Below are 25,988 nucleotides of genomic sequence, written 5' to 3' on the forward strand. Positions count from 1 at the left end.
AATTTATATCTTTTTCTATCTCTAAGAAAAGTTTCCGTCACTGCTCATTTACGAAACGAAAAAGGGTAAAATTGTTCTGAAAAACTTTACTGGAGAAATTAACTTGGTAGGAAATGGCGACAAGTTGATGACAAATAGGCAGCATACAACATAGGCGGGCAGCATAATCGCTGCAAAATATCATTCATAATTTTCTTTTTAATCAGATAAAATTGATTCTAAAATTGATTAAAATTGATCTGATTGGAGTTCCTTCAAGAAAACGCAATTGATTCGTCCTACCGCGCTAACTACGCATGATTCCCGTCGCACGGTCATTTAAATTAGAAATTGTTGCAAAAAATGCTCAAATGCAACAGCTGGTACCCTCTTAACATAAATTTCAAAAATAAAAAAACTTTAAATACGGCTGTGCGGGGGATAAAAATTTTCGGCCATGGGAAGGACTTGAACGCGAGCCCCTCCTCACACCAGCCCGACTGTTTATCCACTGAGCTATTTCTACCTCAAGGTCATCGCATCGTAATTTTCATTATTTGTTGGTATTGTAACACTGAGCTCCTTCATGTGCTTCTGCTACGGCATCTCACTTGAACGAATTTGATCAAAATAATCACTTTCTCGGTATATTAGTCTTTTATTCGTTGATATGTTTATAACTTGAGCACGGAGGCTTTCGCATACTCTATGTTTCGGCTGGTTAGTATATACAATAGGAATATAATGATGTTGTCGCCTGCGACTTCGGTATGGTGTCGTCTTTTTAAGTTATTATTATTTGTTATTATGTTTCAAACTCGGTACTTGTATTTCTAATGAAGCAAGCGTATACATTCATTACAAATAGAAATTCTGTTAGGATTTGCTTACGTCCTTCTTACTCGACTTGAAAGGTTTTATGAAATGAGCTGCAGTTCCACTGATGCCTTAAACATAAAACGTATGGCCAACAAACACATTTCCTAATACAATGTAACCTACTTAATGCAAGTAGATAATTCAATTAATAATGCTAAGTAAGTATCCTACATTATCCCGAATTCATCAGTGTATATGTAAATGATTGCATCTAAATAAGATAACTTAATCATCAACGACATATCAGCTTAGAGTTATTATTCGCATTCACACTAATTCAGCTGTAGAACATATTATCAAACAATACCTGTTGAAATCCGACAATCATTATAAATGGGACTTAAGACTGGAATTAAGTTTTCCTCGTCATACTTTGAATAAGTGGAAAGGAATACATCTTTACCGATTGACGGACGTCGGAGAACTCTGTTATTACTTACGCAACGATTAATGCCGATCAGCTTAACTAATTCATACTTTACGTGTTTGCTCAGATATTTATATGATGAAACACTGGGAATTTCAAAGCTGCCTCGTATCATATGCCGTATATATTGTATTAAAACATCAACCCGAGTCGATAGATGTAAACAAAAGTCTACCATGTTCACAGTGAACGACTCGTGATTTCCAGCTCTCTGAAAAGAGCTGAGATCACTCAAAAAGAGCCAAGCTACCAACTTTTTAAAATCTCTCCGAGGAATTACCTTCGATCTTTCCTACTGCATTAATTGCTACAATGTGTTTGGGGGAATATCATGAACATTAATTTCACTTAAATGGAAGCGGTCAAATCCCGAGACTGAAAAGGATGACAAAATACCTCAACCACCCAATGACCCGTTCTCCATGCATTGAACCATGAAGACTAGTATTGGATTGTTGCATACACCGGATATCCATACAATTTCTGGGCACAATCTTTGTGGAGCGAAAGTGGCGCCGCTCGATTTGTTGCAAGACTTTTGCAAATGATAGTACATCAGCATTAATTTCAATTCCAAAGAAACTTTTATGGAGACAGACAAAAATAACAGTAGAATATATATACAGACTAGGTAATGTTAGTATTCCTAGGGATTTAAAGTGTGTCCGGCAACTACTTCTCCCTGGAGTGTTGCTTAAGATCCTGATATCTATATCTATGTTCTGTGGCTCACTGTAATATATGATCTTCTGGACAAAGAAAATTATTATTATTATTATAGGCACAAAAATCGCTGTTATTTGGTTAATTGCAAAAACTTGCAGCTGGTTTTTTGCTAATGTTTTCATAGCACTGTACTTTCTTATCACCAATTTAGGTTTTTGCACAAATCGGCGTCACTTTGTTCATATCTCAACATGTATGCGAATTTATGCAAAAAAATTGACTCCTATTCAATTACTCCTACTGCAATCATCAACATCCCTAAATGGTTGAAATGTAGATTATATGATAGCATAATGTCTATATTAATATAGTATGAAGTTATTTTTCCAAAATAATGGACAAGGTAGCCAAAAATAAGTCTAAAGTACGTGATTTTTGAAAAAATGGAAAAAGCATGTTTCCATTAGTAATAGTGCAACATTGACGTAGTGTATCTAAGTTAACAAATTTTTTATAAAAATGTAAGCATGGAGTGTGATGCACCAGACATGTTACTACCTAACTTGCAAAGTCAAAGTGGGTTTCAAAAAAGTAAAAAAAATGATTTTTATCCATCTTTTTCCGTATCCAGACCACTGTGCATTGTGTGTGCCTGAGGATCTAGGAGATTTCAGCAAACTTAGAACTGTTACTTGCCTGCAGCTCGTTCTGAATCCCTTTACTGTGGGATTGCGATTAAATCTTCCCTTCTGCCTTATCACGGAGAAAAAGTTTTCCAGGGCGTCTGGATTTAGTTTTGTTGTCACAACTCCTCTTCTCTGGAATCTAAAAGTGTTGTAATGGACCTAATTGACAATAGAAAGCCGTCGAAACATGGTAGTTGACTTCCATCTTCTTTTGTTATCCTGCTCATTATCCTAAACTCTTCATGCAGCAGCTCCTTGGTTTTAATGTTACTATCACAAAGGTGGACATTTAATTTACAGTTAAGCAAATCAAAAATATTGTTTATCAGCTCCGCAGTGGAGGTAGCGGGTGATAGTGCCAGCTCTCCTGTGAAACAACTCACGCGGATTGCGGCGGCGGCAGGCAAACTGAATTCTTGAGTAGCCAGCTTTACTGACATCTTCTGAAAGGCATTTGGATATAAATGAGCCAGTGTTAATTTCCACATGGCTCTTGTGGTTGAGCTCTAAGTGTCGCTCCTATAAACACTACGGATATTTTGGAAGGAAATTATTTTTCCATCCGCTACAAAGTCACTAGAAAGTAAGTTCTTTCTTAAAGATTTGACAAGATGAGGTGCATCATGTATTCAGTAAAATTTTCTATTTTTTTTTACCTCGAAATAAGGTTTTTCAAATGAGATGCCCCTGTCTTTAAGTGCTTATATGTTTGAGCTGATTACAAATAAAACTTTGTGGTCTTAATCCAACGTCCAAAACCTTTTCAATTAGATCATACAATATTCTTTTCTATTGGGTGCCTCTTAGTCCCTTTTCCGATATGAAATATGCAACAGGTATTTTCCAGTTTTGCTGCATGCCCCTTACAAGAAAGACTGATACTTATTTCCCAACATTTTTCATCCTGCCAAGATGTCCCAGATCCCTCACTTATATCCATTGAGTTTGAATAATCAAAATTTGACGTGAGGGACATATCATAAAATAAAATTACAAAATCTTTGCATTTTTAAGACATCATGGACACCTTAAGCGCTAGCTTTTGGAAGAATAACTCATTAAACCCGATCATGTACTTGGATGAGCTAACTGCCCATTTCCTCAGAAGCAGCTGGAAGCATGAGCTTTTTTAATTAGAATCTATACGCAGTAGGGGATTTGAAATACAGAGATATCACAAAATTCTGCTCCTCCTTACTCCATGGAATCAACTTCTTTTGGCTCAATTGCATTTGTGTGAGGATGAAAGATTCCCTAGATTTAAATTTTTTTCCCATCGATGCTAGGTTCATATACTTCAAGGTTTTCATAGCCCTGTTGGCTCTCCTTAACCGCAAAATAGATGAGTGTAGTCTGGCACTAACTTTTTTATAATTTTCCATTTGAGCTATCAGGCTTTTCTTTTTAGGAGTCTCAATAGCAGTAATTTTCGTTGCAATTTGATGAATGGGAGATGCATTTGGCTTTAGAGGAGAAGAGAGACTTGTTTCTACAGTCCATAACGTCCTGCGAGCATTATCAAGAGGAGTTGACCTAGTAGTTGTGGGAGAGGCATGTCAACCAGTAGCAGTGAAATTACACTTCAGCAGGTCCAGGATGGTCAACACTGGCACTAGGAAATGTAGTTGCTGGTGATTTTTTGCATGATTGTCTCGTATACCGATGAATATTCTTTTGAGGTGAAATCAATTTCAAGCAGCTGCTGGCATCCTCCGTACTTTGAACCTCCTTGGTTGATTGATGATGATATGGTAACGCCCACTTCCTCAGTCGACCACTCGGACATATATCCTCCTTTTCAAAATGATTTTCACGCGTTAACTTTTTGTGTAGAGATTTCGGTGAGAATGCAATCAAGGAAGAATTACCTGTAAGAAAATAAAGGCATACATTCAATAATATCTCTTAAATGGAAATAATTTACTTTCCTAGTTAGAAAAATATTAAAAGAGTTGTATTATTGAAGATTTGAAAGTGTGCTAAAGGCAAGTTTTAATGGTGTGATGAATTTAATATTCTTTGCAAGTGGATTTTAATTTCGAATGCTGTTTAACATTTGCACTGTCATTGCTCTGAAGTAGATAACCTGTACATTTCACCTTACCACTCACCAGTATTTTCTACCCACTGATTGGAGATATCATAGCTGACAGCTGGGAAACTGGTTTTAAGAGATTCAAAGCGTTAGAAAACGTTTTTTGTCCGTAAATTGCAACAGTAATCGTGAAAGTAATCTTGATGAGATCCCCTGCAAAATGGAAGCAAAATAGCTCTATATTTTTACAATCCATAAGAACATCAATATTTTGCCCCTCCATATTTTTCAACATGCACCCGCTGCAAATTCCAAGTCATTTTTACGATTCCCAAATGCACCTCAAACCCTCGCCCAGTTATACAGCCTTGTCACATGCGTATGGAGCACCGAAACAAGCCTGAGCCACCAAAACAAGCCCTTTCTTCGAATCACCATTGAAACAAGTGATTCTTCATTTGGATTCTTAGTCCCTTCCAGCTCCTTTCTTCACGGAACCCTTGCGTTTACTAGTGACATGTGCCGGACTGTAGTAGTGGATATGGGTGCCGAATACCTTTCTGTCAGCAGCGGCAGCCAACCTGTCCCGTCTTCTGACACGGTGACGTAATCAGGGTGGACCTCTGTACCGCTCATACTTTCTTATGTGATACTGTTGTTCTCTACCATACCTTCATTACTCAAACGTTAGGAAATGCATAAAATTTGTTTAAATTTCTACAGGAAAAAAATGCAACTTTCTGGTTTTGGCAGATAATGCTGGTCTTTCGCGGTGTTTGACATCACAAGGGAGTGCCATTCTTTAGCCTTTTGAGGACCATGTACTTCCAATGTTAATTTTTGATTATTCCTTTACTGCATTTGGTTACCCTCTTGAAATTACAGAAATAAGAGTTACTTTGGTCGATTAAACGAAGTAAGAAAAAAAAAATTTAATCTCTAAAGCTAAAGCTAAGTTCTATAGCTTGTTTGCATGGTCCAATGGAAATCCATGAAAATTCTAGATCCAAAAAAATTGTTGATACAACGATTAATTAGAGGTGGGTCGAATAGCAGACTTGAATATCGAATTCGAATATTAATTAATCATTGCTTGAATACAGTCGGATCCGGATTTAAGGTCTTTGCATTTAACGTTTTTCCGCATTTAGCGTTTATTTTTTTGGGTCCCGATTCATTCCCTATTAGGACAATGTAAAAATTATCTGTATTTAGTGTTTCCGCATTTTGCGTTTTTCCGCATTTATGGTCGTAAAATTTGTCCCGCTCAATATTTTTTTGCCCGATTTAACGTTTTTTCATGACGGTCCATCCAAATCTTCGAATTTATATGCTCATCAACAAGAACAGTCTCATGAAAGTTTACCAAGAGTAGATAGAATCAACCGGGGAACGCTTCTTCAGCTGCTTTCTTCCGCGAGCGCAGCGCTGCGACCTTCAACTCGCAAGTTGGGTGATTTGTCTTCTCGTAACGTTTCGCTCCCCTTCTGATCCAAACACCAGGCTTTTTTTTGTATCAGATCCGATCTAATGGAGCAAAGTCATCCCTTAATAACCTCGAACTACCTTATCCTTCACTTCTTGAACTTGACTTCGATGATACGTGACGACTGATGACACGAGTTATCCTCCGAGGGCCGCTACAATAATGGTTTTCTCGTTATGTTTTCAATTGATGGCTTATGCCCCTTTCAACTCTACTCCCTACGGGCAATCGATTATTAGCCCAATATTTTTTCAGTTGGCTACTTTCTCTGTTCAAAAGAGGAGGCCCAATATCAATTGCGCAGTTCACTAGAAGATTCTTTCTATAATCCATTCCAAGGTCAGTTTCCACGGAGGAACAGCGAAAGAACAGAGGAAGTGTTTCCCCTGTCATGACCGTGAGTGAGAGCATTCTTTCCCTACGGAACAACATTATTTTACATCGTAATTTAGATATCCCAGAGCCAATTTATCGACATGCGGCTGGTTGATATCGCTATCGATTCAAAAATATTTATCTGGTGCTAATTAATGTCAAAAGAGAATGAAAATCGGAGTTTTGACGAACTATCACGGTCCATGACTTTAAATACATCGCTCATACTGGAAAAAAAATCACTGCATACTCACGGTAGAATAGATGAGCGTGGAAAAATACGAAAATCCGGCAGGTATCCCTTGGTGGTTGACTTCGACATCATAACCCTGACGAAATTGCCAAACTCCAGAGGCTCTGACAATTTTTTGGATGAAATCCAGTTCTGTTGAAGATTAAACCTTTTCACTTAACAGAGTTTAGCTAATCGTTATTCAAGGTCCAACCAAATTTTATTAAAAGCTGCCGAGAAACAAGGCGAGGCGGAGTCAAGGTGATCAGCGCGCCGCGTAAGCAACTTCTCCCGGCTCCATTCGACCTGCATAAGGCTGCGGATATATGACAACGAATCTGGTGTTATCATCGAGTTGAATCACCATCGACTTGTACGCATACTAAAATAAGATTCTACTTTTTTGGATGACCTAGAAATCCAAAATGTGCGCATAGGAGGCTTTTTAAAGGCTCATAAATCCCTTGTTTCACCGAGGCAACAGAAAACGTTAAGTTGGCAAAATTCCAGAAAACCTCCCTTTTACTAGATATTCGGTAGTTGAGAATTCGGGATTAGCGATCTTCTGCTGTCCCTTTATTTCACTCATTCCTCATGATTTTTCGAGTACCTACTTACACCTTTTCTTATTTTATTAGAAATGCTATAGTCACCTACATGTCACTTTTACAGAAAAAATTCTAAATTTCATCGAGACCACTGAAATATGCATAAAAAGGGAATCACTAATGTCCATAATAATAATCTGTGTGGGAATGCTTTTAAGTTGATGTTTATTAGAATTTTCTTAAAATATTTCATTAAAACAATTGTCATCTCATTACTTATTTTTACTAGGTACCCATTTTTTTAGCTGATTCCTGAAAAGTATTATCCAACCTTCATAGGGCAGAGAACATTTCATTAAAGAATTTTTTGCTGCATTCAGCACCTTTTAGTTACTTAAAATAATATTTTTTATTCATAAAAAGCCATTCCAATCATTACAGACCCTAAAACCTGAAAAAAATGGCAGGTCCTCATTTAGTGTTTTTCCGCATTTAGTGTTTTAAATTTTGTCCCCCCTGAAAAACCTTAAATCAGGATTCTACTGTATTAGAATTCCTCAAATACTAGAATTGCGCTAAGCATATTAAACATACTTTTTTCTTGTATTTCACTTGATGAATGCATAAATAAAAAGTTATATATATAGCATACATTTTAAAAATGAGCTATTTTATTTTTAATAAATTCCCCTCATTTATTGTTGTTGCTTTTTAGGAAAAACAATCAATGAGAGGAATTTATGGTACAGAGGTTGAACTCAGTCATTGTCAGCTCTCTCATTGCAATCCTTCACTCACTCAAACACTATTGTGAAAGTATATATGTAGTGCAGTTGAGGAGGCATCACTCAATTGTATCTCAAGGCCTGAAGATGAGGCAAAACAAAGAAAGATGCTTGGTTTGTGTCAAGATGTATGGGCAAGATGTGTGTCCATCCATGCCAGAAAGAATTGTTTCATTAATTGTCTTTGTGACGCTTGTTCCCTTCCATCAATGCAGCATGCCAACCGGAGCAGCACATCATTGGAGTGTGCCAACGCTATATTTGCGGATGCCAATCGTCCTCTCCTACCTGATTTTGAGTATCTAGCGGAGACACACTATGCTTCTGCCGTGCGAGGAGTGGACCTGCAGAATGCATCTACAGCTGCTGATGCTGTTAATGGGTGGGTGTCATCTGCCACACACGGACGTATTACCAACGTCATTTCTGCAGGTGAGCATTGCATTCTTATCAAGCCTCAGTCTCCCATTGACGAGATCCAACTATACTTCAACACATTAGGGTGATCCTTATTATTATAAATATGCTAAAGGTATGTCTTTTTAATGCTATCAAAATGATGAGTGTATTACGTGTTGAACAAAGATGTGGCAAAGATTTGAATTTGGCTCCCTAAGCTGAAATGGTCTGCAGCATATTCAAGGCAATGGCTAGTGTCTTGCATGTGATTCTTTCAGCTTTCATTTATAACTTAAAATACCGTATTGTAAGAGAGCATTATTGGCAATTCTTTAAAACTCTTTTATATGTTCAATCTACTCTTTGTGTTTTTGCAATATAATGATGTCATCAGATGGCAGTGAACACACACCTAAGCAGCCATGATGAGCACCTAAACAGGGACGCCGACTTGCAAAAAATATTAGGGGGGGGGCCCAAACCGGGGATCTTGCCCCGAAAAATTTTATAAGTAGTGAGTTTTTAGTTTTTTAAGCATTTTAAAAGAGTCATATGATCAACATTAGAACCCTGATAACTTGAATCTCGATATCTGGACACTCCGGGGAAAATCGACAAGCCTGGCATATTTTTTCCACACACCCATAACGAATTTTTGAGGGGGCTCGGGCCCCCTCAGGCCTCATGGAGTCGGCGCCACTGCACCTAAATGACAATGTAGTGTTTGGTGCATCCACATGCACCAGGAGGGTGTTTCAGAGTCACCCTTTCTGATTGAATCGGGAGACTTGACTCGAATTCTACGTCACTTTCTATCGTCAAGACATTCCATGCGTTTCAGACAGCATCCGATTGATTCAAGGTAGGCTTTCCGACTGGATAGAAGTCGATTGGGCTAGATGTATCGGAACGTCATTCTGACTGCGTACGCTGATTTCAGGTTGATCAGTTATGATGTTGTGGGTGTTAATTATTTGGATATAATTAAATAATACCACATTATATCGTTGGTGATGATTTATGTGGATGTTCTGCCAGAGTAGTGTAGGTGAAAGTCCATTTAATTATCGTGTGAATCAGACAATATATGCGTAGATGGTATCACTGTCAGTGCAAGTTTGTTTACATATTATTTGGACGAGTAATTTAGGAAAAAGAAGGTGAAACAAGTTGGAATGCATGGCGTGATGGCTTACAATTATTAAAGTAGCATAATGTATTGGAAACGGGTCCTTGAGTTTGTTAAAAGTTAAATTTAAAATGTGTGTGCTGGGCATTGGTTGGTGTTTGTTAGTTTATTTAGTCAAAAAAGTATAAATGTTGTGTTGATTGTTGTTGGAAGTAGCCATGTTAAGAGAATAAATAGTGCTATTATGATGCTGAAAGAGACAGAGATATATTTTTAAGAGAATTTTGGGAAGTATATCAATTTTACTGGTTTGATGTTATTGTGTGCATGACTGGACATCATAGTTACATCGAAGTTAGATGTGGTTATGTACTTAATTCGGCTGATTCCATTTTTTTACGTCCTAAATGTGTATTAGTTTTAAAATGACATGATTAGCTTGAAGTGATATATCTTTTGCGATATCAGTTGTTATGTTTACTTTCCGTTGCACAGCTGATTCTGGATATCACTAATGTGGATGTTATGTCCTAAATTTATTTGTTGCCATTAAGTGGACAGCTGCCCGTAATTGCTCTACTAATCAATATTATCTGTTTACTTATTTTATGTAACCTATTCTGTACGTGGTGCAATAAATGAATGATGATGCACAGATTATCTTGAGCTACTTTTACTCTAAATTCGTAACGGCTACAAAATGTTTCTTAATGTGATAGCAATACAAATCAACAACAAATTATGCCTTAAGGAACCTAAGGTACCTGCAGAGGAGATGAAGGCGGCAGCAGATGCTAAGAAGTAGCAGATGATTCAAATGTTAAGAAACTGCTGGAAAAAAATAAATCTCTCTAAATTGCTTAGAGTATTGAATTAGCAAAAAAATACCTTAATGAATTATAAAGAGTATCAATTACATCAGGGGTAACGTTACTTACTTTTATACATCAGATGGAGCTATTGACATTAAATTTGTTCTGTGAGTAGTTGGAGATCCATTCAAATGGCATCCATATAGTTGACGTAGTTATGCTATATACTTTAATGCAATGTTTTTAAAGTACAATTTATCAAGGAAATTATTCAGGTGCTTTATAGGATGACATATCATTTCCTAAACTCGATTGTTTCAGGCTTAACTTTGTGTAAATCCATTGTAAACAATTAAACAGTTATGGTACTTATTCACACAATTTATTTAAGAAGACCGGTTTCGTCGCAGAGACATCATCAGGTACAGAAATCGTTATTTTTATAGTTATTTTGTTGTTTATATGGTTGCTCTTCAACAAAATCTAAAGTATCATAGTACCATAACTTTTTAGTGTTTATATAAATTCCTAGTTAGAATTTAAATTCATACTCCTAGGATATTGAGGTGTCCATATGTTATCTGTTGTGCATGAAATGAACTAATGTAAAAATTCCTTGGAAACTTGGTCCTTTGTGCATTTATTTCTATGCCCAAGGCTCATATCAGAAGTCCGTGGGGAGCAGTGCCCATTTAAGCCTCAGCCATGCCAGTGTTAGTAGGGCTATTGAGCAAGTCACCTATAGCTTGAACATGGCTGGAGTTTTAGGAAAGTGGATTGTATTCCCCTATACGCATTTGCAGAGGAGGCAATACATTGAGAAGTACAAATTTTAATTTTTAAAAGTACCTAGTTGATTTTCATATCACTTGGACAAGTTCATTCATTTCACTACATATTGTGCTGCTCCCAATTCCCAGATGAGCTTTTGCCCCCCCCCCCCCCTCCGTTCGCTCCGAGGATATTTGGACGGGTGAGGTTAGCCAGTGGGGCGACACACACGTAATTATTTTTCCTGGGTCGGAGGAGTCATAGCCTTCATCCACCACTCCTTTCCTCCGATCCAGATGTAGGGAACTTGGATTTCAAGCGACCAGTGCCGTTTGATTTGCATAAAATAATAAAATTGAGGGGCTGTAGAGGAATCATCGAATAAGGTGAAAAATCTCCCCCCTTAAATAACAGGAAGCCAGGCCTATTTCTTTTTAATATAAACCAATTTTAATAAATCAAAGCATGAGAACAAGAAATAACCCTCAAAACACAAAATACCCTTTGAATAATACAACAAACTGCAATAATTATGAACAATGAGATTTAACACCCGTTAGCAATGCCTTTAAAAGAAAATGACTTCATTGTCAAGGCAATTTAGGTAAAATTGATTGCTTGAGGTGTAACTTTTTAGCAATTTAGGTAGATAGTGTACAGTGAGAGATTAACACTCTTTAGCAATGCTTAATAAGAAAATGACTTACTCGTCAAGGCAATTTAGGTAGATAGTAAACAGTGAGAGATTATTTAAAAAGGTCTTTCTTCTTCTTCACCTTACATGTATGAGAGCACGAAGCACTTGCTAGAGCACACTTTTTAAGCTTTAACGAGCTCCGCTAGGGGAAATGGGGAATTGGGGCGTGGTTAGCTTATGTTTCCTTTCCGGCGAGGATCAACTGTAGAAGATACTCTGACTAACAGACGGTGGATTGCGTCTGCTGGATCATGGCAGGTACTTCTTCCAGGACGTCGACTCTCCAATGCCTGAGAACATTCGTAGCGTAGTCCAAAAAGTAAAGGCCCCACTTTTCCTCATCTCGGCATGTTAACTCCATCGTGGTGCGTTCACTAGAACCTTTCTCTCTCTCTTTCTGTGCCACTACATACTTGCTTGTGCGCCACTATCCGCCCCTGTCTCCTTCTGCGATTCCCTTTTTTATTCATCTCACCTACCCAACATTCCCAGCACAAACGTCGCCTGGACTCGGCACGAACAGTAACGACGTCGTGGGAACTAGGCGAACTAATTTCCAACCACATTCACCCTTCACTTGTTCACTCATTCAAAAAAATACACCAATGCAATGCTCACAATAATAAGCATAAGTAATATGTACAGTAATTATAAGTACAATAATAAGTAACCAATATAAGATTAACAGAAAAACTAGTTCCTCTTCACTAAAAGGTGGGTCACAATACTGAGCAGCCGCAATCTTTCTTATTGCATACCCCTCCATTCGCTCCCATCCTCCTCTCCGAAAATTGCCTTTCAATATACAGTAAACTCTTGATTTTATGAAGTCAGTGGGACCGGAAAATTGGCACTTCGTAAAATCGAGTTTTGTAATTTCAAACCTTTTTCACGAAAGTCACGAAAAAATGTTCGCTTTTGTTTCTTCCGCCTTTTTTGTCTTTAGTGGTCTTATTTAAATGTATTTGGTGGTTATTCTTGGTATTATTCATAGAAAAGGCTTTTTGTTATCGATTTATGCTGAGAAAGATCGTTAAATAATTATACCACCATAAAATTCCCATTTCTCGTTCATACTTCAACATCAACGACGCTTAAGAAATTCCTGACCAGTTTAGAAAACGTAATCAAATAATGTATTGCAAAGTTTATTATAAGAATTTAATGTGCGAAAAATCCACAGAGAAAAAATCATTCGCCTTGACCGGGATTCGAACCCGGATCCCTCGATTTCCGGCCGAGTGCTTCAGCCAGTTAAGCTACCGAGGCGTCATTCAACCCTGTGGAAATTTGTGGACTATACCGGACAAGGTGGTATGGACTGCTGAGCATATTATGCGACGAGCAGTCCAAATCGTGCGCACGGCGCCACAGCCGGAGAGTAAAGTCCGAACTTTGAACACATATAGGTGTTCTCTCTTTGACGAATTTAAGTATACCGGGACTAGCCACGGTGATAACTTTTACGGGAGTCACCCGCAATGCACAATTGTGCGAAAAATCCACAGAGAAAAAATCACTGGCTTAACTGGCTAAAGCACTCGGCCGGAAATCGAGGGATCCGGGTTCGAATCCCGGTCAAGGCGAATGATTTTTTCTCTGTGGATTTTTCGCACAATTGTGCATTGCGGGTGACTCCCGTAAAAGTTATCACCGTGGCTAGTCCCGGTATACTTAAATTCGTCATAAGAATTTAATGTTATGAATTTGTGGTTAGGAGCGAATAACAACTATTAAGTACGCGTAAGATAGGTATTTGCTTCCAGCACCCACGGAATTTTAGCGGCAGCCGGCCTAACTGCCATTTATGTCGCCCCCTATCGCTCAGTGACGAGAAAAAAAAAAGAAAAACGAGGACTTTAACCCATTTCCATAATAACCTTCGTAAGTTAATATTTCGAGTTACTCCGTATTTTCAGCTGAATGTGCTATCTTTTCAATTAGTTGTTTTCATTGAGATTCAGTCACGATCATAAATTACGTAGGATATCTTCTGGCGAATATGTGAAGTAAATTCTGTTTGAGTTCTCCGTCCGGATGCTGTGCTCCGTCATCTTTGCAGACGTTGCTACGAAGGGCTTTATTCTTCATCGGGACCATATTCTTCATACTGGGTGTGAAATGCTATGTTCATATAGTATTTCTCTCTTCTTTTATGCCGACAGGAGCAAGGTTCCAACCGGAAAATAACTGGAGAAACATCTTCCATTATCGGAGAAAAAAAGAGAGAATCGTTATTATCCGCATTGATTGTTTTCCTACAAGAGATGTTTCGTCATTTCTCAACGTGTGTGAAGTATTGGTTCACTTGCGTGAATTCCCAAAAATGACACGCAAAAACCTGAACGTTCACCTCATTTAGTTTTCGTGTTCCTTTCTCCGCCGTATTGAAAGTTATGCAAAGGATCATTGACATAGAGAAAAGATTTTCTTAGCTTAAGCACTAAAATATAGTCGCGCCATAATCGTAAATAAATATAGTGTGGAAAGAACAAAGAAAATAATTTCAATTGAAAAGTCAGCAGAGAAGAAGAGAGACAATTATAAGCGTGGCACCATTTCCCCGATAGTGGAAGATACTTCTTCAGCCTCTCTCCGGTTAATAACTTACCCCCGTTGCAGGTAAAGATGAACCATGCCCTTCTCCACAGTCGGAGAACGTACCCAGTGGGTGGGGTGAATAAGAGTGGAATGGGGATTGCTTGAGGAAAGAGGAGTGAAGGGGTGAAGCATAATGAGGGGTGAAGGGGGCAGGAGAAAGAAGGGTGGGGAAAGGGCCTTCAGCTCTGCCTCAGTTTACGTTTGGGGGGCGTATTTTTCTACGACGCACTCAAGCTCTGTAACCTTAGGGAGGGAGTGAATGGGAAATGCCGGCGAAGGAGGGGTTTGGGATGTGTGGGGTGGGTGTTAGCAAGATCAGTAGAAGGCCGCGGGAGGAAGTAAACAAAGACTTTGGAAAGAAAGATCTCTCAGCATGGGAAAATGGGGAGGCGCTCGAGAAGAAAGTTCATGGTTAGAGTTAGAAGTGAGTCTTCATTACGAGTAGCCAGAAAATAAGTCGGTGGTAAATAGAGCTCAATACTTAAGATATTTAAGTTGTTTATTATTCAGGAAGGCTAATATATAGACGAAAAGATATTGCCCAAAAAAAGCTGTTATTTTTTTTCTTTTTGCCTTTCTCCATCGCCGCTTCCACCATGGTTTCTCACTTGCATAAATGGGAATGAAATTGGGGACCTAACTCGTTAGCCAGATCAAAGTATCTTAATGTTTGGAGGGCAGCGTGTACTTCTTTTTTATTTGGTGAAATTACTTCCTCACTTTCATCTTCGAGGGTGAGCTCGTTGAGGAAAGGGTCCCGGATTAGGGACCCTTCGAAGTGCTTCGGCGAAAAGTAGTCAAGTAGTCTTCGAAGTACGTTCCCAGCAGCCTGCCTTGCGAACGTACCACGTACGTTCACAGCAGTGCAAAGGGTTAATTAGGAGTGTACGAAATACCCCGCGCGACCTTCCTGACATGTTAAACTACGAAGTATTGTCGATGCGATGTTTACGAATAGGCACGTAAATAGGGGCATTATGTCAGTCGCGATATTTTACTGCACTCCTACTTCCCCTAAATTCCCACCGTGAGATTTTAGGCCAACCCTTTCTCTCCAAAGTTGCACCATCATTTATGATTTCACACTTTTAATGAACCATAGTCGGAAGCGCTGATTTTTTTAGCTACAGTAAAACTTCGATTTTACGCACTTTGATTTTTCATCGAGTCTCGTTTTTACGCAGCGGCACTCAAGTCCGGCGGGAAAGCATAGGGAATTCCAATGGTGAATCTTCGATTTTACATCTTTTCTTGATTTTACACAGTTTTTCGATTTTGCACTGCATAACCCCAGTCCCACAGAGGCCGCTAATCTTGATTTTACGCAGTTGTCTTTCGACTTGTTTTGAAAATCCCGACTGGAGCAATATGAAGTTAGGTTATTTATTAGTCTCAATGAGTTGCAAAAATGAATACAAGAACGGTTGAAATGATGTCGCGCTGTTGAGAGTGAACCTAAAAACATCGCGAATCTAATTATTGCTTCCCCCTACACCCTCTCAGTAATATTTCAGGCTCCTTTATGAATACAAATATCGCTCCTAGTTAAAATTTGCCGTAGAAGGATATTGAAACCTAAAATATACAGCAATCGCCGTGTATGCATGATTGAGACAGATGATTGGCGGATATATTAACATTATCACCTTTCGTATATTATTCGACTTATTGATCGACGCTTTTATAACATATTTATTGTAATTACAGTAGATAGTCGTTAATCCAGAATTATGAACCACGGAATATCTATCCCTAATGTAAGGTTTTCTAGAATTTTGCCAGCGCTATGTTTTCCTTCGCCCCAGCGAAATATAACGGTGAAATGAGCCGTTAAAAATCCTCCCGTTCCAAAATTTTGGCTTCCAAGGTGATCCAAAAAAGGCAGTCGTACTTCTAATATGGACGTAAGTCGATGGTGATTCAACACGATGGTAAAGGCAGCATACGTCTCATTCCGCGGGCTAACCCCACATCTTCGGGATGAATGGAGGCGAGGGAAAGTTGATTGCACGGCGCGCTTATTAGAGCTGATTCAACTTGTATCTCATTGTCAGTGGGTTTAAATGAAACATGGTTGGAACTTGAATAGCTAGCAGCTTAACTCCGCTAGGTGGCTAGCGTTTATTTTTAACGGAACGGGAGTTAAAAAACGGAGTCTCGCATCGTCATTTAAGTCAAATTCTAGACGTGAGTGATAAGGCAGTCCCTTTAAACTCATGAATGGCTTAGTACCATTAAATCGAAATACAAAAAGTGTCCGGTGTTGCCATCAGATATGGGGAAGCAAAATATTACGTTAAGATGAGTCACACGGCTTGTGAGTCGAAGGTCCCGGCGCTGAATTTGCGGAAGAATGCCGACATAGAAGCTATACCCGGTAGATTCTATCTACTAATGCTAAAATTTCATGGGAAAATGCATTTTTAATGCGTAAAAATTATAAAGAAGGAAAATTGTTCCGGACTATTGATGATTTTTTTTATTTATCACTGGCGGCATGACGGTAGTTGCGCGGTTATTTAAATAGCTCACTTTAAAAAAGTGATCTAAACACCGGAAAAATCTGATTTTCCGAATATCCGGGGTCCTGTGTGCTCCGTATTATCTATGGTATGCTATTTGGAAGTAGGTAACTGACAGCTGGAGTCATTAGCGCCATGACGTAAGGGCTGGGGGGATAAGAACCCTATGTTGGCATTAGTCAGGTTGTAATGATAGGCCTTTAAGGGACGAGGACTTGACGTCCCATCTGCTGGACAGAGTGGTGCACTGGAAGTGCCCTCCACATTACTCTTAAGTAGGGATAGGGCCATCTCTGATAAGTTTCTGCTACTGCCAGGACTTGAACCCAGGCCCACAGGGTGTAAAGCCTTTGTGATGTATTAGCAAAATTTTGCTCCCTGTTAATGGGGTTAATTTGGATGACTATCCTCAGATATCTCATTTCTTCAATCCCCAATCTTTGTTTGTTTGCAGGTGGTTAAACGGATTTCCTGAAAACTGCTTTTAATGAGAATATTTTCGAAAATTAGCTTCTCTGCGAGCATTTACTATCACCATTCCGAAATTTCTCCTGGATAACAGAAGTAATCTTAGTGCCTGAAATGCTAGCAGTTCAACCATGTTAGACATTGTTCAGGAATGCTATGTTGTTTCTCTTAAGGTAACACGTCATCTGTGGTGTTGCTTGTGAGTAAATAAGATTATTAGGCTTCATTTTCTTGCCTTCAAATGAGTAATTGAATCCGGGAAACATATATCTGATGCGATTGAAAAGGATTTCATGCTCTTTTACCGTAAATCCTCAATATGAGACTTTTTCTGGATCCGGTTCTGGCTCAAATCAGAACTATACAAAAGTGTATGACCAAGCGTTCTAAAAATAGTGAGCAAGGGTTATCCTGAAAACTATACTTCACCTCAATACCAACTCTTGATTTTTAACTCTTTGATTTTACTCAGTGCTCATATTTCGGTCCCTCCAACTGCGTAAAATCAAAGTGTTACTGTACTTATGCCGGCGTAACTAGTTTTGTTGACAAATATTTCGCCATAGTTCGTATAAACGAATGCCTTTCGCTCCTGGGGACCGATCTGAGGTTCGTAAATTTAAAACATTTCGTATATTCGAAACTTGGTATAATCGAATAGCGACATGTATTTAGCATAGGCTTTTTGCCGGGACCGCAATATCATTTCGTAAAATCGCAAACTTCGTAAAATCCTGCTTCGTATAATCGAGAGTTTACTGTATTCCTTCTACACTGATATTTCGCTCTTACATCCCAATAATGTTCTGTAAACTTTAGTTTTAGACAATCATAAGTCTGCTGATCAGGCTTTAACATTTGGGCCCATAGGTGAGCTCTTTCCTTCAACATACTCAAAAATACAAGAGGGTTCTGAGCTAAAGGACACGATAGCATGGAAATATAATTTTCCGCTGCTTTTATAATTGCTATGGCATTTTCGTGTTCTCCACCCCTAAACAAAAGCATTATAAGTGCTTCCCTCAGAATCGTGACTCCCGCTACTGTCTGATTGGTTCCCATTTCTTCCGCTCGCTATACCTCCTCTCCCAGTGAAAAGTGTTGTTACTCCTCAATTCATTTAATGTCCCTCTTTCCAACTGTTCCTTTGGAGATTGTAAAGACTATAAATTCTTTCAATAATCCTTATTTGGCAGGACTTGATGAAATCCCTATGCCCATATTAAAAGCTGCATTAATGTCATTGCTGCACAATTGGCAGAGTTAGTAAACTTTTCCTTTTCTTCTGGCTAGTTCCCATTAGCTACAAAACATTTGCTCTTTATCCCTGTGCACAAAAACGGCTCAAAAAGTGAAGCTGATCACTATAAACCAATGTCAATTTTTTTCTGTTTTCTTAAAACTGTTTGAAAAATTGTTCCTTTGGTTTAATGGTAGAGGGTAAGTCATCTGGTGGGATTATTAAAGATAATACAAAACATAGCTTCCGAGGAAATCTGCATTTCGAAAGTAAGCTTAGGAGCAGTAACGCCGGACAACAGCATCAACATCCCCAAAACGTGTGCTCCTGAGAAAGAAAATATACCAAATGTTATTAGCACTCCCTGTAAAACTCACCCGCCCAGTACACAAATGCTTTTTAAATAACCATCTGAAACGAAAACAAAGAAATATGACTTTAACCTTGTTGTAATCAATTGAGGTTGCATAAAAAACAAGCGTGCCGGAATCGAGCATATTTTTCAGGACGCCGACGTGGTCATGGGGACAGAGAGCTGGCTTATGGAAGAAATAAGCGATAGCAAAGTTTTTCTTCCAGGATATAAATTTTACAGGCACGATCTACACAATAGAACAGGTGGCAGAGTTTTTATAGAAGTTAAATCACATTTACACAGTGCCGCCCATGAAATAATTGACAACGAAATAGAAAGCGTATGGTGTACAATTAAGCAACGAAACAAAAGGAGTATTCATGTTTGCTCTTATCATAGACCTCCTAACTCCAAAGTTGATATTTTTTACGGATTAGAAAATCCGCATTAACTCTGAGAGAAAGTAAAAGTGTAGTAGTTATTGGGGGAGATTTTAATCTTCCATCTATAAATTGGGATACTTACACTGTAACACCAAATTTAAGGAATTGAGAAATCAGTGAGATCTTACTCAATGTACTTGCAAATCACTCTCTAGCACAAGTAGTTGATAAGCCTACGAGAGGAAATATGATATTAGACCTTTTAGCAGTAAGCCATCCAAAGTTGATAAAACAAATCGATATTATTGATGGTATAAGTGACCACAGAGTAATTTTTCAACGTTAAAAATTGATTTAATGTCAGCTGTAAAACCAAAATGCAATATTGCCTAATTTGATAAATGCAACTTCATTAAATTTGACGAGACGCTTAACGACTCTTACACAAAATTCGTCGCTAAAACAGAGGATTAGAGCACAGATGTAATATGGAAACACTTATTAGAAATTCTGCACCAAGGAATCAACGAATATGTTCCGGAAAAACTGAAAAGGGATAGTAAAGAACCTCGCTGGTACAACAACGATGCCAGAAGGGACCTTAGGAAACAGAGAATACTATACATCTTATGCAAAAAGGCCATTACGTTTGGTCATAAATTGTAGGAACTTGCTGCGAAAGAAAGATACGCTGCACAACACTCAATAACCAAAAAATCAATGTGAACTGCACTGCGAAAGTTCAAGAAAAAAGTACTCGGTGAAATACTCGAAGAAAATCCTAAATCTTTTAGGTCATAAAGAGAGAGCTTCAGGGAAAATCTTCAACCATAGATTAATTTGATTGATTATGATTGGATTGATGAGTTGATGTGAGTTGATTAAGTATGGAAGTAATAAATAATTTGGCCGAAGCTCATGCACTCACAAATCACTTCACTTGTCGCTTCACTCTGTACTTCATCGTCTATACGTAATCAATTCACTTAGGGGTGCACTAAAGCCACAGATTGAGTTCACTTACACCAGGGGCCTAAGTCCGTAACTTGAAATCTCCTTTCTCCAGAGAAAGTGTTTTCTACCGTAGTTTTCTCTCGACTGTAGTCCGTAACTTGGCGGAGAAAACATCAGTTCCTGGCCGCTACCGGAGAAAACTCTAATTCCCGGTATCGGATAGGAAGAGCAGATAGGTATGAAAAATATTGAATCCGAAGCCGGCGATACCATGAAGAACCAATCAAAGTGCTTTGTTTCAACTAAAAAAACGAGCGGGAAATCAAACGATTCTCACACGTAATAAAGGCTATTCATTCATCATTAGAGTCAAACTTTCAAATAAAAAAAATTGATACATCGAAATTATAATTGGTAATGGACAAATCGATTTAAATCCACCGCAGATATATTTGTTCATAACTACCCACAAATGAGCATATTATACTATTGAGAAAGGAGAGACTAATGCGTAATACCAAAGCATTTGTATGTTTTAGATGCAGGTATTCTTGTATACAAACGGCCCCTGTATTCATTGATGATATATATTGCATATTTTTTGCACTTCGGATGCTTACTTTCATTGGTGAATGCGTGATGAGTATGGAAAAACATTAATATGGATTAACAACGTCAGTATTATATGCATTTATACTCTAAAAGCTGAAATACACTATGTTGGAGTGGAAAAAGAAAATTGAAAAATTTTACTATGCAAAAAAGAATCGTAAAGAAAATAATGTTACAGTAAATGTGTGAATGGTACACATTTATTACATTGCAAATACCTACGTGCGGGCAATTAGTAACATATGTTTACAAACTCCCAAAATGTTATAGTTAAGGAAACACAACAACGTGCCTCGCTACATTTAAAATTTTCAAATACTGACAGCGTAGAAGAGCGAAAACATGGGGAAAATGGTTTACTAGTGGTGTTAATGTATAAAAAAACAAAGCAAAATTACCCTTACTTGTACATATTTATTTTCTAATTTAATAACTAAATTTCTCGGTTTATATCTCAATATGAACCTTGACTGGCAGCCTCACATAACCAAATTAATCAATAAAATGAATACTGGGATCTATATGATCAGGAAACTTGCCCAAACCACCTCAACTCAGATTCTAAGTCTCATCTACTTCGCCAAAATCCATTCTTTTTTAGTTTATGGAATTGTATTCTGGGGTAATAGTAGTGCTGCAATAAAGGCATTTTCAATACAAAAGAGGGCTATTAAGAGTATGCTAAGGGTCTCAATTAGGACCCCAGGAAGACCCCTATTCAAAGAACTTAAAATACTTACTCTCCCCTGTATTTATATCTTGAATTGCTGTACTTTTGTGAGAAACAATAGGCACCTGTTTATGCCCAACTCGTCAATCCATAACCACGGGACACGTAGTAAAGACAATGTCCATCTGAACAATCAGCCTTATAATGTAAGCAGAAAAGGTCCTCACCACTCAGCCTCTATGGTTTACAATAAAGTTCCAAATGCAATAAAATGTGCAGTGAGTAATAATACTTTTAAAAATAAGCTAAAAGAACTGCTACTTAAGAAATGCTATTATAGCATTGATGAGTATCTAAATGACAAATTAATATAATTATGTATGTATTTAACTGCTTATCATTTATTGTAATTTCTATGTAACTTTTGTATAAACTTTTCTTCTTTTTTGACTAAATCCTATGTTATACTTGTATAGCCAACAGGAAATTAAATATTATTATTATTATTATTATTATTGCTCATCATATCACATATAGCACTACAACGCACACATTTCACTAGCAGTCTTTTTGATACTTATAATCAGTATATTCCGAATCAACTGTTTCAATGAAAAACTTGGCTCACAATTAATATAAAACTCTATTATGTAACACTAATAAAACATGATAATTGGTGTTCCAATCACTTTGCACACACTAAAAGAATTTGCACTCCTTGAAGTTCGAAAGGATTCTTCACACCTCACTTCCTACTCATCACTAACGACTTAAAATCAGATTACGTTATTTCACATTAATATTTCGAAGACAATGAAATGAATGGACTGAAACAAATTGCCAAACCAGTCAACAAACTTGGAATTTCACTCTTACCGTAACCAAAATATGACCAAACAAAAACAAACAACAACGCAACGAAATGCGTGAAATGTAAACACTGGCAATCCTCACAATGAATTGGGAATTGGTAATAGATGCAATACGTAATAAAATTAAACAGAACTTAGAGGCGAACAAACGAATGAACATTAATAGGCGTTGGATGTATCCCTAAAGTACAACTACTTCAAATATGAAACATATCCCCTTCGCAATAGTTAAATACCTTTGATCGAAATGTATTCGGTTGATTCGTAGCCTACATTATATGCGTACGAAATAATTTCGTCGAAGATGTTACATTCACAACTCACTTCACTCTTTACTTCATCGTCTGTATGCAATCAATTCACTTGGGGGTACACTAAGGGCGCAAATTTTGTTCACTTACACTAGAGGCACAATGAAAGTTAACTGCACGTAGTTTCCTTGCAAATGCAGCTATACAAAACTTTCAATTCCTGTCAACAATTACTCTACATACGTTGCCTGCCTACCTTGAATTATGGATTTTCGTGTTCTATTTTGGCACAAATACATAAAAAATATATAAGAGTATGCAAATAGAACCGCAGTTCGATCGTCCACAATGGTCCGCCATTGCTATTTTCCTCGTTTTCTCCTAGGGAGAAAATGAGTCGGCGGGTCCCTGTGCGGGTGACTCTGAAGCACCCGTCCAGGGTGCGTCAGTTTCTCCAAATCGCGTTACAGACTTCAGTCGGGAGAAAGATATCCTCCAGGAGAAACTCTTTCTCCGTTACTTGGAGAAAGTTTTCTCCGTTACCGGGAGAAACGAGTTACAGACTTCGGTTGGATGAAACGGGTGCCTCATGAGTCTATTTTCTCCCAACTCGGGAGAAAACGAAGTTACAGACTTAGGCCCCAGAGGCACAATGAAAGTTCACTGCACGTTGTAGCTTCCTTGCAGTTACACAAAACTTTCAATTCCTGTCAACAATTACACTACATACATTGCCTGCCTTGCTTGAAGAATGGATTCTTATATTCCATTTTGGCACTAATGTATAAAAACTCTATAACAGTATACAGTTAAAGACCGGAGTTCGATCATCCACCACGGTCCGCCGCTACTAAGATAGTAGCATACTAAGCTTAGTAGCCCATACTAACGATCTATGAATACCATTGTGCTTGTATGCTGCTAATTAGAACGCTACTTAGGCGTTAGTAGCTTACTAAGGAATCTATGAATAGGGCCGTATGACAGTAAACAATTGTGCACCTCACTCACTCACCTAGCAGATTAGTTCTAAGGAACAAATTAGCAGGTAGGTCTCAATCACACTCACATTCAGGTTAGCGAAGCTTCTGTTTACACCAGTGACCCACTCACACACAAGAAATAGACAAAAATATGTATAAAATTAGGAATATCACGCTCACATTCACGCACCTCGTGGATTTGCTCTTAGGTGTGATTGAGACCTACAAAGTAATTTGTTCCTTAGAACAAATCTGGTAGTTGAGTGAGGGAGCTGCACGATTGTTTAGTTTCATAGTGTTTTAGCTTAATTTTCGTGTATAACCCCATGGTCAGCCTTGTACTTCCCACCCCCCTCCTATGCCCAACAAAAAGTACGGCTTTGGGCAATTTATTTTCTTTCACTCAACGATAGGTATGTTGGTTGGTTAGCATATGAATTTGTTTTTCCCATAAAAAGTAAACAGCCTTAATGAATGCAGTATGGAACTTCATTTTAGCATTTCCTTATTATGTGGCAATGCATGGTGTCCTAACACCCCTTGCCACATGTCTATTGAGGGGTCTTATGGGGTAGTACGTACATATGTAGTTGCTGATGAAATGGACAAAATGAATTCCTTGTGAGTTGTTTGTTATTTGATTTTTCAGGCGACATTGTCGATGCAGAGATCATCATGGCTAACGCTGTGTTCTTCCAAGGCGCTTGGGCGCTTCCCTTCAATGCCACCTTCACAATGGAGAGGCCCTTTTATGCTGACTACCGGAGCGGGTCAGATGAGGTGTTGGTAGCCAACGTGCCCATGATGTACCAGTCAGGTCCCTTCAAAATGGCTGTGGTCGATGCGCTCAAAGCTCACGTCCTGGAGCTTCCCTATGAGGTGAGTGTGCACCACCACGCTGTTACTCTCTTCATCGTGTGTACATAATTGGCTCCTCAATGGAATGGAATTGAATATTCGACATCATATCCACTTATTTCAGATGTATTAATGTGATCAAAATAGCCTTCTTTTGTGATGTCTCCCAAATTTCCTATTAAAATAGACATTGGTTTATATTTTGCTGATGAAAACAGCAATTTGTTTATTGTCTCCTGTATCTGTTCTCCTGAAAATAACCTCCCTCAGCATTCACTGCATCAATCAAGAATATCTGAGCTGCTGTGGTGGTGAATAACCAACAATCCAACTAAAAATAAGAAAAGTTTTAGCAAAGTATCCAAAACTTACCGAAAACATTTAAAATTATATTTTAAAAAGCACTGGAAATGACAGTTGTGTTAGATCTCTATTGTTTTGAGCTCTGGCCATTATTGCCCAGCATCAGACAGCAAATGAACCTTAAATGTGATGCCTTGTTGTGATGTTGATAAGTGTGTGCAAACGCATTAGTGAGCTTGACTGGATCTGTATTTTGTGTGCAGTTGAGAGGCATCATATGCATATTGAGGAGTGTACGTCTGTTGCTGTGGCACATGAGTTCAATTAAGATGATAATACTGAGTGAATTACTTCCTATTAGCTGTCATTACTTGAGTATTAGTTATTTTTTTTAAATTTTCCACTCCAAACATCTTGAGCTGTCAACCCTTAATGTCGTTACAATGCCAATAAAGCATGGTGTGGAAAAATTTATTGAGATCGGAACATTCCTGTTCACAACCAATTGAAGGTGAAGTTGTGCTACAGTTTAAAGTTTGGCCCTTGTCTCTTCTTTTCCACTGCATACTTACTTGGTATTGATTTTCAACTTATGCCTGGCCTAAAGATGGTTCGGTTCTTAAATTTTTTCGGTTTTCGGTACCGGTACGGTTCTCCCCCATTAGTTCTCGGTTCTCGATACGCAGTTCCAAAGATGAACCACAAGAAATAAATCAGAATAATTTTGCTAAAGATGTACATAAATTAGCAGGGAAGCTCTGTAACAAACTTAAGATTTTCTTCAAAATATTTATTTGCCAAAAAAAAAAGTTTAAACAGCACTTTGCTAAAGAATGCATGATCGACCAATATGTCACATTGCATCAGTCAGCGACTGGTTCTTTCTCCAGGGTTTGATTTTGAAAATTCAACAGTTTTACCCAGTCTGGGTATAATCTATCTTTTTTTATGGCAGAAATATTGCCATAAACACACGTTCACTGAAAACAGTAGTGGTCGATGCTGATTTT

General features: G+C 38.2%; 1 protein-coding gene across 1 annotated transcript in view; it reads left to right on the forward strand.

Moving 5' to 3' along the window:
• The window catches only part of LOC124157020 (serine protease inhibitor-like), a 71,878-nt gene that overhangs the window by 23,524 nt on the left and 22,366 nt on the right, over positions 1 to 25,988 (forward strand). Inside the window, exons 4-5 of the mRNA XM_046531484.1 lie at positions 8,314 to 8,530; positions 24,467 to 24,696. Coding sequence (XP_046387440.1) covers positions 8,314 to 8,530; positions 24,467 to 24,696 — 447 coding nt within the window. The remainder of the gene's footprint in view (positions 1 to 8,313; positions 8,531 to 24,466; positions 24,697 to 25,988) is intronic.

Source organism: Ischnura elegans, chromosome 4, assembly GCF_921293095.1.
Source record: "Ischnura elegans chromosome 4, ioIscEleg1.1, whole genome shotgun sequence".
Lineage (NCBI taxonomy): Eukaryota > Metazoa > Arthropoda > Insecta > Odonata > Coenagrionidae > Ischnura > Ischnura elegans.